A 17,314-nucleotide genomic window follows, 5' to 3' on the forward strand; every position below is an offset into this window, starting at 1 on the left:
TCTTCTTGTAAAGTTGTAATTATTTTAATTATTTTTATTTCCAAACTGATTTTAACCAGTTCTATAGTAAGGTAACATTCCAATAGACAATATGCAAAGCTTTTTTTTCAGTTTACAGCAGTATTTATTACACAAAATTTAAGTAAAGCTTAACATGCCGATCTTGCCCCAGTCTCCCCTATTTGTAATGTATTATAGGTGCTTCTGAAATACATTCATTGTCATAAAAATTAGCGCACCAAGAAGGAGTTCTATCGCTGCGAAACTTGGCATGCAGATAAGTCTCAAATAGATGTGGAAATAATTAGAGTTTTGCCATGAGCCATCACGGCGTAATGCCAGCAGAGGGCATTACGCCATGATGGCTCATGATGTAATGTCAGCAGAAGGCGTTAAAATGAGTCTCCCTTGGCCTATGAAAAAAGCACGGAAAGGCATCCTGTCTGTAGTTTACCTGTTGCAGAAGAACGCTGTATCACTAGATGTCTTGAAGGCCACATGAACAACTGAGTTTGAGAGGATCATCAGGTTAACAGAAGCCAGATGGTTATCTCGCCGAATAGCCTGCCAGCTAGGCCATTCTGACAACACTGAGGAGGTGTTGTCCTGGCTGATGACAGAAAGTTAGCACACATGGCGCCCAGCTCAAGACGCTCTTGGGAGACCACTAGCCTGAGAGGACCGCTGATCCTCAGAGAAGCACGCACACAGCCGACCGTATCGTTTTCCGCCATTCAGACACAAGTGGCGCAATCATCACAGACCCATATGTCTGTCCGTACCGTTTCGAGATGCCTAGATGAAAAGCATTTGGCATCGCAGCAGCCATTACGTGTGCTGCCATTGACATCTCCCACCGTCGCCTCCGTTTGGAATGCTGTTGCTCCTGACGGGATTGGACTGCAACGGGATGGAAATGGCTCGTCTACATCGACGAATCCAGATTCAGTTTGGGCACTGACGATGGCCGTGTTCGTGTCTGCAGGTTCCATGGTGAACACCTCTATTCTGCCTACGCTTTCGAGCGGCACACCGTCTCCACAGCTGGTGTGATGGTCTGGGGTGCCATCACATACAACAACCAGTCACCTCTAATAGTGATCCAAAGGATCATGACAGCCCATTAGTATGCTAGTGGCATCTGCAGTCACGGCAGGGCTCCCAAGAGCCATTTCCAACAGGACAATGCTTGATCATACACAGCAAAGGTGTCACAGGACTGCTCCCACCAAATTGTCACACTTTCCCGACCTGTCCGATCATTTGATGTGTCACCGATCGAACACGTCTGGGATCACCTGGGATGCCAAGTTGGACAGCCTAGAAGTTTGGCCGAACTAGAAAACCGCTTGCAGCAGCTGGTGGACAGAGATGCTGAAGAACACCATACGGCCCCTGTATGTCTCCATGCCCGCCCTCACATCCTGTATTCACGCTAGAGTTGGCCCAACAGGGTACTAGAACCTGCTTTCATTTGCAGTTTTTCCTTCAATAAATTATCCTTTTATTTTCATTTTGTAATCACTTACTTATATCACCGTTACACTCACCTGTACAATTTTGTTCGATTCCGACAACTTCTTGATGCGCTAATTTTTATGCAATGAGTGTATAAAATATGTATAAAGTGAAAGTTATTATAAAGATTCTTGAAAACAGCTTAAAATTACAGCCATCTTGTACATAAAAAAGCTTCCTCACACAGCAAACTTTATAAAATATGCAATAATAAATTAAAATTATTGGTAAATTACCTCTGTATTTCATAAGATTCTCATTAATATACTTTAACTCTTTGGACAATTCATCCATTTTACTTATGATCTGATCCTTGTCATAATTATGCAGAAGCAAAGCAAAACTGTTCTGGAATTTAAAACCAATAAATATTATTACACTTTTCTGCAGTAAACTAAAGAACTTTATATTAATAATTTATTAAATGTAACATTTACTCTTTCTTCCTCTTCATTCTTCTCCGCCATATTTAAAATTATTGCGGGTAATAAATTTAATAGTTAATGTATTGTACAGTACAAATTAAATAAAATTATATTCATTAATTTTATATAATACTCGTTTAATTATTAATTTATAACAAAACTTTTGTTCTATGATTTAAATCAAAAATATATTTTACTAATGACGAAATCAACTACCACATTTAATGAATATCGCGACACCTAACGTGAAAAATTGATATAATCAAAATTAAAAAAAAAAAAAGACTTTTCTGTTTATTTGTGTTAATTTGTTAATATTAGTTTTTAAAACGGATTTCAAAATATTATTTTACACATTAATTCTAATGAAAATGTTAATGAATTGTGATAATTCTACTTCAAACAGGTTTCCAATTCTCATTACAGGAAATCCTCATTAGTTTCGAGAGACGAAATAATCGCGACTTCGAATTATCAAGTTTCAGAGTTATCCGAGATTTACATATTTCTGTACAATATACCAAATGCCGTTTAGTCGACATAATTTATTAAAGAAACGGAATATGGCTACATATACAAAACGCTATTTTCGTTAATTAATAATAATAATATGAATAAACTGCAGGTAAACAGCACGTGTCCGGTGAGATCTTCACTAGTTGCCAGATAGATTTTTTTTTAAAAAGTAAAGCACAATTCCTCGAAATGTAACCCAAATTAATTCTAAAGTGACCCAAAAAGTAGTAAGTCGCCCAAATGTGTAGCCTAGAGTCTACAAATATCTTAATCTCTTATTTTTAGTCAATCTTGCAATCCCAAAAACCAGCCGTATTTTATGAGATAACAGAAAAACAGGGTAGCCCGTGTGTAGGGTGACACCCAAAAATGTGTTAATGTAAAAGCAAAGCCTTATTAAAGCCATATTAATTAATCTGATATGGCTTTGCTTTTCTTGGTTTATTGGGTTCTTCTTGGTCAATTGTTCTCTTATAGTATGGAAATACTTCGATCTAAAAGAACAAGTTAATTAATATAAGAATATGACAAAATTTTCACTTCGAATTTCAAAGTAGCCGTATTTTGAACTAACCGAATTTTTTAACATCTAGATCTCTATATCCCCGACCGGAACAAAAGTACAGTTACAAACTAACGGGATTTCAAACTATCCAAGTTCAAATTAACAGGATTTCTTGTAACAGTTTTTATTTTAAAGAGTTTTATAAAATATCTTTGAATATTCTAGTTATACGAAACACTTTTCTGAATTTTGAATACTTAAATGCTTAAATGCTTAGCTGCTCTTAAATGCTTAGATTTCAAACCCTTTGTTATTAATTCAAGAAGCCATACACTCCTGTTTTATTCCAATAGTGTTGATAATATAAAGTTTAGTATTGATGTTACCGGCAAAGTATGAAAAGCCGGCATTCTATAGAATACCTAGGCATTGTATATAATGCCTGGCGTTTTTAGGCAATCTATGAAATATGAGAATTATTACATACTTTCCCTAGGCATTGTATATAATACCTAGGCATTCTATAGAATGACAAATGCTATTTAGGCAAAGTATGAAAAAAGGTTCTGATAAGGCTATTATATAAATGACGTGCATTCCTCAAAAATACAAATGTTATTCTGAAAAAATAATGAGAGTGCCATTAAAAAAATTTATTCAAAATACGTAAAGAAAAATGAAAGTTGTACAAAACAAAATTTATGCCTTTCTTATTAAGGGAAACAAAATTTTCATATAAAAAATTACAATTAACCTACTTGTTGCAACATGGTAGGCTTGAATGACATTTTGAATTACATTTCATTACATTTTTCACGCAAAGACATTTCATATTTTGGCACTTTGTTTTACACATACATTTGACGAATCCTTGGCCGCTTCCACTGGACTGAGCAATTGCAACTGACCGGAGAGGAATTTCATGGTCAGGAATATCTTCAATTCTAAGCAAGTTCTTGGGGCATGGAGTGAATTGTGATCTCGCATATACTTGTTTTAAAATTCCTTCAGAAGTTCCAAGTCGGTAGAAACCATCCTCTGTCACACTCATTACAATTGCCAATATATTGCGCGAATCACCTCGCCCCTTGTCGACGTCAGGAATAGGAACTCGCACAGTAGTTCCCAAAGAAGCAGTGGGAAATTTTTTTTCCGAATTTATTTTCATTTTTTGGCTTGTATTTCCAGATTGATTTTAGAATTTATTTTACCTTCAATAGCATTTTCAGTTTTGAAACAAAGGGTGCACAAAATATCCATTTCATCATCTTTACTAGCATGGCCACAGAAGGTATGAATTTTTTGACGACATTTTTTGCATGCAAGTGCATCACTTGTTTCCTTTAAACACACACAACAGGTATCAGAAACGGAAATCTCTTCAGTAAGCATGTCTTCATCGTGTTGGTTTACTCCACTAACGACTATAATCTCATCTTGCGTAATCTGATTAGTTTCACCTTTTTCCATTGTTTTGACGCTTTCTATTACTTTTTCTAGCTGCTCCTCTGTATTTATGTCTTTTAATTCTGGTAGAAAAGAAAGCCCTACTTTAGGTTTGCAGCCAAAAAGAGCTTCGTATGGTGTTCTTTTGATCCCAGAATGATAAGCTCTATTTTTCATAAATTGAACGAAACGTAGTCCTTCACTCCAGCGGTCAGATTTGTTGTCCTGCATCCAAGTACAGAGCATATTTTCGATATCTTGATTAGCTCTTTCGACACTACCCTGGCTTTGTGAATGGCGAGGCTTCCCATGGACGATCTTCAGTGCTGGCCAAAACTCCTTCAAGCTGGTCACCACATTATTCGCAAATTCCCTACCATTGTCAGACTGTAATATAGACGGCGCTCCAAGCAACGAGAATATGTCCACTAGGTTGTAGGCTACTTCTTCAGCTCTTTTCGACGTTAGAGACTTAAGAATCACAAATTTTGTGAGATGATCTTGGTACACCATAATAAATTTGTATTCTCTATCTGGCTGAGACTGAAAGTCAATAAGATCTACTTGACAACGGGAATTAAATTCGGAAAAAATCATAGGTTTCACAACAATGCCCTTTTTAATACCTTTCTGTTTTTTCTGGCAAGGTTCACAAAGGTGGATGTACAGTTCAATATCATGACGTGTAACATTTTTGTATTTGATTGAAAGTTCTTTCAACATTCTATCACGTCCTCCGTGTCCAATAGCCAAATGAGCTTCATGAAGTACGTGAAATAACTCTGAGTCCGTGACGTAATACTGTATAGTACTGACGCCTTCTTTAACAGGATAAATGAGTTTACTTTTGTTTTCTACAATCATCACATCATAGCGATTCAGCAACCAATAGTCCCTGGGTTCCTTCTTAGTAGTCATTTTGGCTTTTTGTACATCATTTATTAACTTCTGGTAAGTAGTTTCGGTTAAGAAAATACTGTTTTTTGCAGCATTAACTCGAATTTTGCACAGTTCATCGTCGAATCGTTGTTTCATGTCTATAGACCATGACACCTTCTCCAACACTACAGCTTGCTCCTCCATTTTCATGGACCACAGTAAAAAACTAATTTTTTGTTGAACAAATTTAAGTAAAATTGCGTATTTTGACACTCCCGAACAAACCGCAAAGTGCAACTGACAAATTCTAAGCCTGAGCCGCTCGTTAAAAGTCACGTGCCTTGCCACGTGATATTTGAAACGAAACGGAGATGTATTTCATACTTTGCCGGTTTCTCATTTGGCATTCTATAGAATGCCTAGGAAATCTGTAAAATATAAATCGTTTCATAGATTGCCGGCTAGTTTTAGGCATTATATACAATGCCTAGGCATTCTATAGAATGCCGGATTTCAAACTTTGCCGGTAACATTGATATTACATTTTAAAGATTTAAAATAATTGTAGAATTTTAAAACAAATATTTAAAAAAGTAAATAAAATTTTAAAAATTTAATTTTTAAAATAATTTTCTTTAAAAGTGTTTATCACGTTAGGTGTCGCCATATTCACTGAGTATTCGAACCCATATCGCCATATTGGATCGTCTTGTTCGGTTATAAAGCAGGAATTGTAATTGTTTTATATCCATAATTCTTTATATATAAATATATAAAGGCATTAAATAATATGTACAGTACAATACGTTAATTTTTAATTATAAGTTAATTACTTTTATGAATAATTGTAGATAATGGCAGAGATGAACGAAGAGGAAGAAAGAGTAAATGTTACATTTAATAAATTATTAATATAAAATTCTTTAATTTACTGCAGAAAAGTGTAATAATATTTATTGGTTTTAAATTCCAGAACAGTTTTGCTTTGCTTCTGCATAATTATGACAAGGATCAGATCATAAGTAAAATGGATGAATTGTGCAAAGAGTTAAAGTATATTAATGAGAATCTTATGAAATACAGAGGTAATTTACCAATAATTTTAATTTATTATTGCATATTTTATAAAGTTTGCTGTGTGAGGAAGCTTTTTTATGTACAAGATGGCTGTAATTTTAAGCTGTTTTCAAGAATCTTTATAATAACTTTCACTTTATACATATTTTATACACTCATTGCATAAAAATTAGCGCATCAAGAAGTTGTCGGAATCGAACAAAATTGTACAGGTGAGTGTAACGGTGATATAAGTAAGTGATTACAAAATGAAAATAAAAGGATAATTTATTGAAGGAAAAACTGCAAATGAAAGCAGGTTCTAGTACCCTGTTGGGCCAACTCTAGCGTGAATACAGGATGTGAGGGCGGGCATGGAGACATACAGGGGCCGTATGGTGTTCTTCAGCATCTCTGTCCACCAGCTGCTGCAAGCGGTTTTCTAGTTCGGCCAAACTTCTAGGCTGTCCAACTTGGCATCCCAGGTGATCCCAGACGTGTTCGATCGGTGACACATCAAATGATCGGACAGGTCGGGAAAGTGTGACAATTTGGTGGGAGCAGTCCTGTGACACCTTTGCTGTGTATGATCAAGCATTGTCCTGTTGGAAATGGCTCTTGGGAGCCCTGCCGTGACTGCAGATGCCACTAGCATACTAATGGGCTGTCATGATCCTTTGGATCACTATTAGAGGTGACTGGTTGTTGTATGTGATGGCACCCCAGACCATCACACCAGCTGTGGAGACGGTGTGCCGCTCGAAAGCGTAGGCAGAATAGAGGTGTTCACCATGGAACCTGCAGACACGAACACGGCCATCGTCAGTGCCCAAACTGAATCTGGATTCGTCGATGTAGACGAGCCATTTCCATCCCGTTGCAGTCCAATCCCGTCAGGAGCAACAGCATTCCAAACGGAGGCGACGGTGGGAGATGTCAATGGCAGCACACGTAATGGCTGCTGCGATGCCAAATGCTTTTCATCTAGGCATCTCGAAACGGTACGGACAGACATATGGGTCTGTGATGATTGCGCCACTTGTGTCTGAATGGCGGAAAACGATACGGTCGGCTGTGTGCGTGCTTCTCTGAGGATCAGCGGTCCTCTCAGGCTAGTGGTCTCCCAAGAGCGTCTTGAGCTGGGCGCCATGTGTGCTAACTTTCTCTCATCCGCCAGTCATCAGCCAGGACAACACCTCCTCAGTGTTGTCAGAATGGCCTAGCTGGCAGGCTATTCGGCGAGATAACCATCTGGCTTCTGTTAACCTGATGATCCTCTCAAACTCAGTTGTTCATGTGGCCTTCAAGACATCTAGTGATACAGCGTTCTTCTGCAACAGGTAAACTACAGACAGGATGCCTTTCCGTGCTTTTTTCATAGGCCAAGGGAGACTCATTTTAACGCCTTCTGCTGACATTACATCATGAGCCATCATGGCGTAATGCCCTCTGCTGGCATTACGCCGTGATGGCTCATGGCAAAACTCTAATTATTTCCACATCTATTTGAGACTTATCTGCATGCCAAGTTTCGCAGCGATAGAACTCCTTCTTGGTGCGCTAATTTTTATGACAATGAATGTATTTCAGAAGCACCTATAATACATTACAAATAGGGGAGACTGGGGCAAGATCGGCATGTTAAGCTTTACTTAAATTTTGTGTAATAAATACTGCTGTAAACTGAAAAAAAAGCTTTGCATATTGTCTATTGGAATGTTACCTTACTATAGAACTGGTTAAAATCAGTTTGGAAATAAAAATAATTAAAATAATTACAACTTTACAAGAAGAGAGAAATTGACGAAGTTGCCCCGGGTATAGGGGCAAGATCGGCAACTTCTCTCTTTTTGTAAAGTTGTAATTATTTTAATTATTTTTATTAAAGTTGCCCCTGGTATAGGGGCAACAGTAATGGGGCAAGATAGGCACGTATATAAAATTATGTTATTAACAATGTATAAGTTGGAATTCACTATTAAAACAAAGAAATACAAATCCAACACCCATTTAATATTATTACAACGAAATGCAAGTTCAAAGACATATATACATGAATAACAAATGCAAACATGTTTTCATTTATCATCTGTTTGATTTTTATCCTTTGCTTCTAATGTGGCTTTATGTTGCCGATCTTACCCCGCTAGTCATGATTTCGAAACATTAAGTACAACCCTGAGAACAGAATGCCAAGCCACGATCTGGCCACGTGAATAAGTTGAAGTTACATCCTTCTAACAGGAAAAGTAACTTTCGTTATCATGGAATTATAACAAAACCTGCCAATTCAATATAAATAAAAGCAAAATATTATATGGAATTGAACGAAAATGAAAATTTGCTTGATAATTCAACTACGCTTGTTGGAGAACAATAAAAACACTACACTCAACAAGCCACCAATAAAACTCAACTGCCTAACCTATAACCAAAGTCTCCTTTTAATTTGTTTTTAAAAAAAAGCGGTTGACAAACTTGCCCTGCATGCCGAAGTTGCCCCGATCTCCCCTAATCAACAATGAATATGAAATGAAGATGTTTTTCTTAAAGAGCGTGCCACTTTTTCTTTTCCACTCTTCTGGTTTTACGTTAAATTCCTCAAATAAAAAATTCAATGCTCATTCTTAAAATAACTTTTCCCTCTTCATTTTTTTGACTCTCATCCGAGGCACCAAGTGGGACTTTCTACTCATACCCATAATAGATATGATTGGAAAAACTCTCTTGGTCAAGCAGGATCAGCCGAGTGATAAAGGACTGTGCTGACTTATTAAGCAGATTGCCCTGAAAAATTCCTATGTTTGCCTGGATTCGAACTTGGGTTCCCCAGAGAGATAGGTTTAGCCAGAATGGACTCAGAATATTGCCTTTGATAGCCTAATAGCGATCAAAGGCAATATTCTCGTAATGTCTATACGTTTAATCGTATAATACGTGACAAAATTAGCATTGAGACATAATTTTTATTTCGAAGAATCTCCTCGAAAATTCGGGATAATCATTTTGTTTTCCGTATTTTGAAAATTTTCCATCGTTATTTACAATCACAGATATATCCTGCATATATTTTAGTACATTTTTTGTGATAAATGTATTAAAGAATCAAATTTTAACGTGTTTTATATTAGGATTTTTAACTAGATGCTATTAAACATTTAAAAAAGTTAACTGATAAAAATTACGACGACAATTTAGTTTATATTTCTAGTTACTAAACTATTTTTATAAACAGAATTTCGACATTAAAATGCGTTATAAATTACATGTCATTTATCACTTGTATTATCTACGCTATTATTTTTCAATAAGATAAATTCTTTCATGCAATAAATTAATATATTTATAATATATGAATTAAGAACATATTAAACATCACAGCTAGGATAAAAATCTATTTTATTTAATATGTTTTTAGAAAAATTAAATCTAATATGAAGGTAATATAATTTACGAATAAATTTTGTAAAAGATGACTTTTTATTCCAAAAAAATGTATTAAAATCTATGTATTTTCAGTCGAATGTGCATTGTTAAATGTGGAATTAGCAACAAAGATAGATCCACCCATACTCAAAGAAAAGATAACTCTGGCTCAAGAAATGTTTAAAGGTTTAGAAGAACTTATTAATCAAGAATATGAAAAAGCTGTAAAATGAAGTAAATACATATTTTATGTTCAAGTTTCTTCATTTAAAATATTATAAATGATTAATAGTATTTACTTGTATTTATATTACTTTAAATAATTTTAATATCACTCCAAAACATAGATGTCTAAGTAAGAAATTCCAGATTTCAATTTTATTGTGTTATCTATGTATTGGCCACGATAACATGAGTAAATAAATTCTTATCGTAAAAAAACTGATAACAATCCGGATTTTGAGCTTTTATGACAGAGAGAGTGACATTGCAGTAAGAAACATGAAACTAATTTTAATTCTGTTTTTAATTAATTTGGTTTGTTGTAAAGTTAAAAAGTGTAGTTTTTGTGAAGGAATTCACTGCAAATGCCATAGAAATTTAATTACTTGCAGTGATTGGAGTAATATGGATGAAATTGAAGAACATATAACGTCTTCAGATAATTCAGCTTGTGATGAATATGGGACTTTTAATTTAACGACATCCCATCTTCCAGCACTTCCAGAGCATATTTTCAAGAATACCAGATTCAATACAATCGAATTTTCTGGCGTGAGTTTACCATTTCTCGGTCCTCCTTTAAGCAAAGAGTCACCCTTTTCAGGTTTAGAACGTAGTTTTGGAGAATTCAAAATGGAAAATGTATTATATTTATATAATTGGGATTGGGCTTTGCTCTCGAATTTTAGTTATCTAACCAGACTGACAGTGACAAAAAGCAAAGTTTTGCGTATCAATAAGAGTTTCTCTTCGATTTCTAACAGTTTAACAAAAATCGAATTGAGGGAATGCCAAATTAAACGTATAGATGATGGATCGTTTAAATCTTTCAACAGACTGGAGCAGTTGTATCTAAACAAAAATCAATTGACATCATTTAAAAGATCTCATTTACCTGATCCAGCCGGACATTTGACTTTAATAGATATCAGGTAGGTTGAACTTTTTGAATTATTTATAAAATTAAAAACTTAATTTAAATCAATTAATGACGTTGACAGGTTTTCTTTTTTAAATGCATTTAATTGGTTCACTCATTGAAATTTTCTCTACTTATTAATCGCTTTTCAGAAAACATGAGTAAAAAGATTAAATTTCATACAAAAAAAAAAAAACAGAAATTATTTAGAAAAATGGAAATAAAGTATTCTTTAGGTAAAACCAGGGCTGTGGAGTCGCGTAAAAATCTACCGACTCCGACTCCGACTTTTCCCAGTGGCGTACCGTAGGGGGGGGATGGTAGAGGCGGAAAAATTTCACAATAAATAATAATAATATCTTGTAAAATTTTGAAACATCCTAATCTATACTTGCATCGCGCCTATGATAGTGCTATCGTTCGGACAGTCCGGGAATCGGCTCGCCGGGTGAACTAGTAACTTTTTCATCCGAGGAGTTCCTGCGAAACCTGTTGACCTTGTTTTTTTTTTTTTTTGCTTGTACGATTCATTCGCGTTCATATACACCACTAATATCCAATAGAACTATTTTAAACAGGTCGCTGCACTACCACCGAATTTTTCATTGCATGTTCTGTGAGAAAACTGAATTTTGGTCTTTTAAATTGAAATACCCAAAAAAGGGGGGCGAAATTTTCCTCCGCCCCGGGCGGCTGACACCCACGGTACGTCACTGATGTTTCTTTACCATCCGACTCCGACTAGGGCAGACTTGTTAACGAAAGAGACCCGGAAATTCTGATGTCATCACGTAACCTCAGAATAAAATATTCAATAGAGTTGTAATAAAGATAGAGCGTAGAAACTTTTTATTCCAAAGCTAAAAGACTTCTCTAAATAATATATAAATATGTATTCGATAATTTTTACTTTTCCGGCTGTTATATATAACAGAAGGAAAGTGTAGCGCTCGGTCAAAAAATGACCTATCCCAAATTTTTACATTTTTGGACTCGGGACATTTCGAAATTTCAAGATATGCAAAAGATTCGAGGTTTTTTCATATATGTGNTTTACATTTTTGGACTCGGTACACCTCGAAATTTCGAGATATGCAAAATATTCGAGGTTTTTTCTATATGTGTGGATGTTAGACTGTGTGGGGGGCATGATTTCGTTCACCCTGTTTGAAGCCTAATAATTTCTGTGGTCAGAGTGGTCAGAATACGAGTCAGATGGTTTAACACAGGAGTTAGTTATTTAAGTCAAAGTGGTTGAACTAAAGCATGTCCCCATATACATTCTAACATCTTAGGCGAGAACATCTTAACGGGTTTTACTGTACTATTATAAAATGGCAAAAAAGCTTACTTTGAGGGTAAAGACGAGTTTTATTTTATTTTTTTAAATTTTGAACGCTAATAACGAGTAAAATATTCATTAAGAGATATGACACATGACCCCTTTTATGTCTTCACCCTGTCGACCTTTAATTAAGAACCAAAATTTAATAGTATTAATGCCCCTTTATACGCAAGCTATAGCGCCACATTTCGTTTCTTAAACTTCCCGTTCTGAGATGTTGTTTAATATCTCAGAACAGAAAATAAAGAAATTAAACAAATTAGACGCCAACACACGCGCGCGCGAATTTTTTCCCTTTATTGACTTTTTTGAGGGGTTCGGGAGGTCTCCAAACGTGTAGATTTGTAAAAAAAAAAACTTGGAGGGTCAAATTTGACACGATTCCAATACTTTTCCGTTTTATACACATAACAAGTTGGTAAGTAAAAAGGAATCGGAGTTGGCGGATTTTTTGACGACTCCGACTCCGACTCCGGCTAAAACATCAAAACTCCACGACTCCGACTCCACAGACCTGGGTAAAACACATAATGAAATTACGAATAATTGTAGGTAAAATACATAAAAAACAAAAAAATGCTTAACGTTGAATAACAAATGAAGAGTATTGGAATATGAAATATCGATCATTACGCCTAAATATTTAATAACATTCATTGCATCATATTTTTCAGCAGAATGCTGGAAATTAAGGTTGATACTAATAAAAGTATTTCCATTTTGTCTAATTCTTTCATCTCTCCTCTTATACTCTTCCAATAAACTCCTCTCTCCCGCTCTTTGGATCACTTCTTCCATCTCCTTGGCCTTCCTTTTAGTATTTTTCCATGAATCTTTCACCCTCTGCACATTCCCATTCACCCATTTTTCCCTCCATCCCTGGCCAAACCATTTCGTTCGTTTCTTTTCAACAATACACTCTTTCTCCTCTTATTCATAAATCCTTTAGGGATTACACTGTAAAACATTCTTATTGTGTCTTTGCAGATTTAATTTTGTTATTTATAATATTCTTTTCTTACATTAAATATCCGGACTAACAAGAGCCTTATGTATGAAACATTTATCGTCTGATGAAATCATGGAATTGGTAAATGATGTGAAATGATTGGTGACTGAAATCTAACCATTAATAATTAATTAAACATTTCTACCAATCACATAGTGTTGCGTAGTAAAAAAAGGCACCCATAAGTTTGCAGGTAGATGTAGATTGTGTGTAGGGTTTCTTTCCCGGGATCCCGGGATCCCGTTTTCCCGGGATTCTCGCCGTTTATTCCCTACGAGAAAAATCCCGGGAAATTTTATTTTCCCGGGAAATCTCGCATTTCAATAATAATTTACCATGTCAGGTTTTCTTTCTATTATTTATTATACGAAAAGTTGCATCTTGAAGACTTACCTAAGAGAGAAATTTTGAGGTTTCTTGCTGCATATTACTACCTATGTTTTACAAGTCTCTACTTCTTAGTTCATGTAATATCTATGTATTGTGTTTGCGCACCATTGAACAGCGGAGCACTGGCTGAAAATAAATATCACTCATCGCACTTTATTTTTTATTTCATCTTTAGAAGTAAAATAGTATTTTTTTTCGTAATCATTAAAAAATCCCAATGAAACGCTTTATTTTACTTTCATCTTATAATGTAGGAGAACATAAATTAATTGAGCCTAACGTGTCCATATGGGTGAGATTGGCCCTACACTTTTAGTTACTTACTAGAAAATAAATTAAATTATTCAAATTTATGATATTCCTGTATGATCTTTTTTATTCATATAAAATTCTATTTTACTGTCTCATCCCGGAATTTCCCGGGATCCCGGGAAAAGAAATTATTTTTCTCGTAATCCCGCTGGAGGCAAATTTCCCGGGAAATGAGAAACCCTAATTGTGTGGGAGTAGTCATCTACACTGAGGCCTGAAAGTCTCCTAAGTTTTGCGGATACTACGAGATGTTGGCAGAAATTGTTTACAATATGGCGGAAGGCTCAGATAATAAAGATTTAATTTTTATTTATTCACGCTTTAATGAAGATAATTTTTGTAATTATAGTTTTTCATAAAAATTATATACGTACGATCAAGTAGTAGTAGATCGAAGATATTTTCAGTTTTTGCTTTTTGCTTGTTCTGTTCTGTTGGCACTAAGAGGGCCTTTTTTCCATAGATTCGGCCAGGCCCTCAATAGAGATGGCAATTGATGTGGGACGGGACCGGACAACCTGGAATTTTTCATTGGCTCATGAAAAATTCGTGGGGAGTTGTTTGCATGGATTCGATTCCGGGGCCCCATAGCGATAGGCTGATACCTTAGTTACCTCGGCCATCAAGTTATTTTTGATTAGGGTATTTATTCACAATTTCAATATTTCTATATAGATTTTATTTCTACTGTCCATTCATTTTTCTAGTTATTCTATAAAATCCATTCATTTTTCTAGTTATGAATTTTGATCGCCCAACCGTCTTTTCTTGCATGCTGAACTTATTGTAAACAAAAATTAGAAATATATTTTCTAATTGAACGAAAGCCTTCTTTGTTTAAATATCATAATATTAGAGATGCAATCAATTTAATGGAACATTTAACTAGATAATGACGTCAAAACTATTAATTTAACTAAGTCTATAATGGGCATGGCTTTCTAGTATACAAGCAATTTCATCCCCTAGATAAGAAAGATTGTTTAAATATCGAAATGAGCATCTAGTTTACTAAGTGTCAATATTATCCTCGAACACATCCGGATAAGTTGGGAAATGGCTTTTACACATCCCGGATAAAATTTGGTAGTACAGTATAGCATCGATTATCCGACCCCCGATTAACCGTCACATCGGCTAACCGACCGTTCTAGTCAGCAAATTTCAAATGTCCGCTAGTGATGTGGCGCTACAATATTTGGCTATATCTTGGCTACTTTAATATTATTTTTGTTAAATATTTGCGTGTTTTAAATGGCAACATCTACTCGACCATTGAAGGGAGGCCAGTATTTAAACAAGACTTAATTTTCTAATTATGAGGAGTTGTTTGCTTCGTGAGCAATAAAATAATTTAAAAATAATTTTTAACGATACAATAGCGACGATTATTATTTTAAAAAAAAATTTGTTAGGCTAAACATCGATGAAAATTCAACGCGAAGTTGGTTAATTAATAGCGATATATTAATATACAAATTACATGGAATATACTAATATACTATACTAATAATGTATTTTTTTCATTATTTTCGGTTATCCGACTTTTTCAGTTATCCGACCAACCTGAGTCCCCAATTGAGTCGGATAATCGATGCTCTACTGTAGTTTGGTTGGATACGCCAACTCAAGACATGAGCAATCTAGTAAGAGAGATGCTCCCGGGAGGACTTTTTATAGAAAACTGGCCTCTATTTAGGTGTTACAAACGCAAAGAAAACTCTACGTGGCCAGCTCGTTGATGAAGCATGAACCCGCAACCGACGACCAGCGTTGAGTAGTTTTATCCACTCAGTCACTAATGGGTTATTAATTTATATACGTAAAGTGTTCGTGTAAAAGCAGAATTTATCGGTTAAATAGCAAAATAGAACAAGAAGGAAACAATAACAATATAATTCCAGGATATTTTGGAGAAAATAGAAAAGCTTTGTCAATTCCTGATTGATACATGGTGTTATTTATTATTTTACATTTAAACCTTAGAAATGTGATTTAGTAATTTCAATGTTATGTTTTTTAGTCTGTTTGTTAGTATTTTTGCATATACTGTATTTTCTATCCAGTATTTAGGAGGCAGATGCCTCTGTAATTATTAATCTGATTTGCTTCCTTTTTTATAAATAGGAATCACTGAAGCTATTCCAATCGTGCGGACATTCCTCTCTTGTTCATATCATATTAAAGAGGATGAGAATCTGCGTACTGGATGAACTCTAATTTTAATCTAGCTCCACTAGGGACTTTCCCTGGTGAAGCTGTTATGTTACTATGGAAGTTCGAATATATTAATTAAGCTCCATTAAAACTTACAAACGAAATAAAAATTTTAAAAATAATATTAAACTACTGTATATACTAATATAAATTATACAACTATTTTGTATTTCGACAGTGATAATTTTCTAGAAATGTTGCCAGAAAATCTTTTTGAAGGAATGGATAAATTAGAACATGTTTCCTTTGTGAATAACAGATTAAAATTCATACCCAATGCCATAATAAATCATAACTTGAGAAAATTGCTTTTAGAGGGTGAGTTATCAGATAACAAACAAGGAATAACGGAATTATTTATTATATTCAAAAAATTAACATATTTAATACAGTAAAAAAATTATTTGTTTTTTCAGGTAACCCTTTAGAATGCAATTGTGACTTACTACTTCTGTGCAGAAGATATTTGAGAGATGTACTTTGCAATTCAAAATTACCGCAACTCGTGAATATTTGTACTAATGAAAATAAGAAGAAATTTAATTGCACGTAATATTTCTTATGTGTTATGTAATGGAAAGGTGCTTTTTATAAATCTTTGCCTTCAAAATATGACAAAATATCATCTATTATAGTGAGGACTCTGTTAAAATGGATTTGAACTTGTTAATTTTGTATGGACACTTGAAAATGTGCGGTACATGTAATAAAATAATACACCAAATACAATTTCTCTGATTCTGAAATACTGTATATTGTTATATTAGAAATAAAAATCTTGGCGTGAAAATGGTGAAACCAGAATTTCGTGCCAAGTAGATGTAAAAGTTAAATATTTTGAATTAAAATACTCAAATCGATCATCACCGTGATAAATACCAAATTAATAAAACGTCTGATCTTACTAAAACTTGTAATCCAAGCCAGCACTACTTATTGAAGATTGGATTGATGGAATAGGCAACACTTCGGTGGTCCGCCAAAGGAGGAGCAAATTTCTATAGTGAAACTGGTATGTATTTAGGTGTTAGAACGCGAAGAAAACATGAAAAACTCCACGGTCAGCACTTTGGTGAGACACGAAGTACCAGTGTTCAGTGGTTTTATCCACTTGACCATTGGTAGGCAG

General features: G+C 34.8%; 2 protein-coding genes across 4 annotated transcripts in view; one reads left to right on the forward strand and one right to left on the reverse strand.

The window, feature by feature from the left end:
- LOC111629968 (KRAB-A domain-containing protein 2-like) overlaps positions 1-5,816 on the reverse strand; it is a 9,388-nt gene extending 3,572 nt beyond the window's left edge. Inside the window, exon 1 of the mRNA XM_023373938.1 lies at positions 4,110-5,816. Within this exon, the coding sequence (XP_023229706.1) occupies positions 4,129-5,499 (1,371 nt within the window). The 5' untranslated portion in view covers positions 5,500-5,816 and the 3' untranslated portion in view covers positions 4,110-4,128. The remainder of the gene's footprint in view (positions 1-4,109) is intronic.
- A 124-nt stretch (positions 5,817-5,940) lies between these two features.
- Positions 5,941-17,048, forward strand: LOC111629972 (carboxypeptidase N subunit 2-like). 3 transcript variants are annotated; one of them, XM_023373943.1, is made up of 7 exons: positions 5,941-6,022; positions 6,141-6,173; positions 6,263-6,374; positions 9,865-10,005; positions 10,758-10,925; positions 16,364-16,503; positions 16,602-17,048. In XM_023373943.1, exons 4-7 carry the CDS (start codon positions 10,001-10,003, stop codon positions 16,736-16,738), a joined length of 450 nt encoding a protein of 149 aa, XP_023229711.1. In that variant the 5' UTR covers positions 5,941-6,022; positions 6,141-6,173; positions 6,263-6,374; positions 9,865-10,000; the 3' UTR covers positions 16,739-17,048. The 3 variants fall into 3 exon arrangements, with proteins under 3 accessions (XP_023229711.1, XP_023229709.1, XP_023229710.1); XM_023373941.1 differs by lacking the exons at positions 5,941-6,022; positions 6,141-6,173; positions 6,263-6,374; positions 9,865-10,005 and having other exon boundaries at positions 10,030-10,925; XM_023373942.1 differs by lacking the exons at positions 5,941-6,022; positions 6,141-6,173; positions 6,263-6,374; positions 9,865-10,005; positions 16,602-17,048 and having other exon boundaries at positions 10,030-10,925; positions 16,096-16,494.
- The last annotated feature ends 266 nt before the right edge of the window (positions 17,049-17,314 follow it).

Source organism: Centruroides sculpturatus, unplaced genomic scaffold (assembly GCF_000671375.1).
Source record: "Centruroides sculpturatus isolate CEXI.00-Female unplaced genomic scaffold, Cexi_2.0 scaffold539, whole genome shotgun sequence".
NCBI lineage: Eukaryota > Metazoa > Arthropoda > Arachnida > Scorpiones > Buthidae > Centruroides > Centruroides sculpturatus.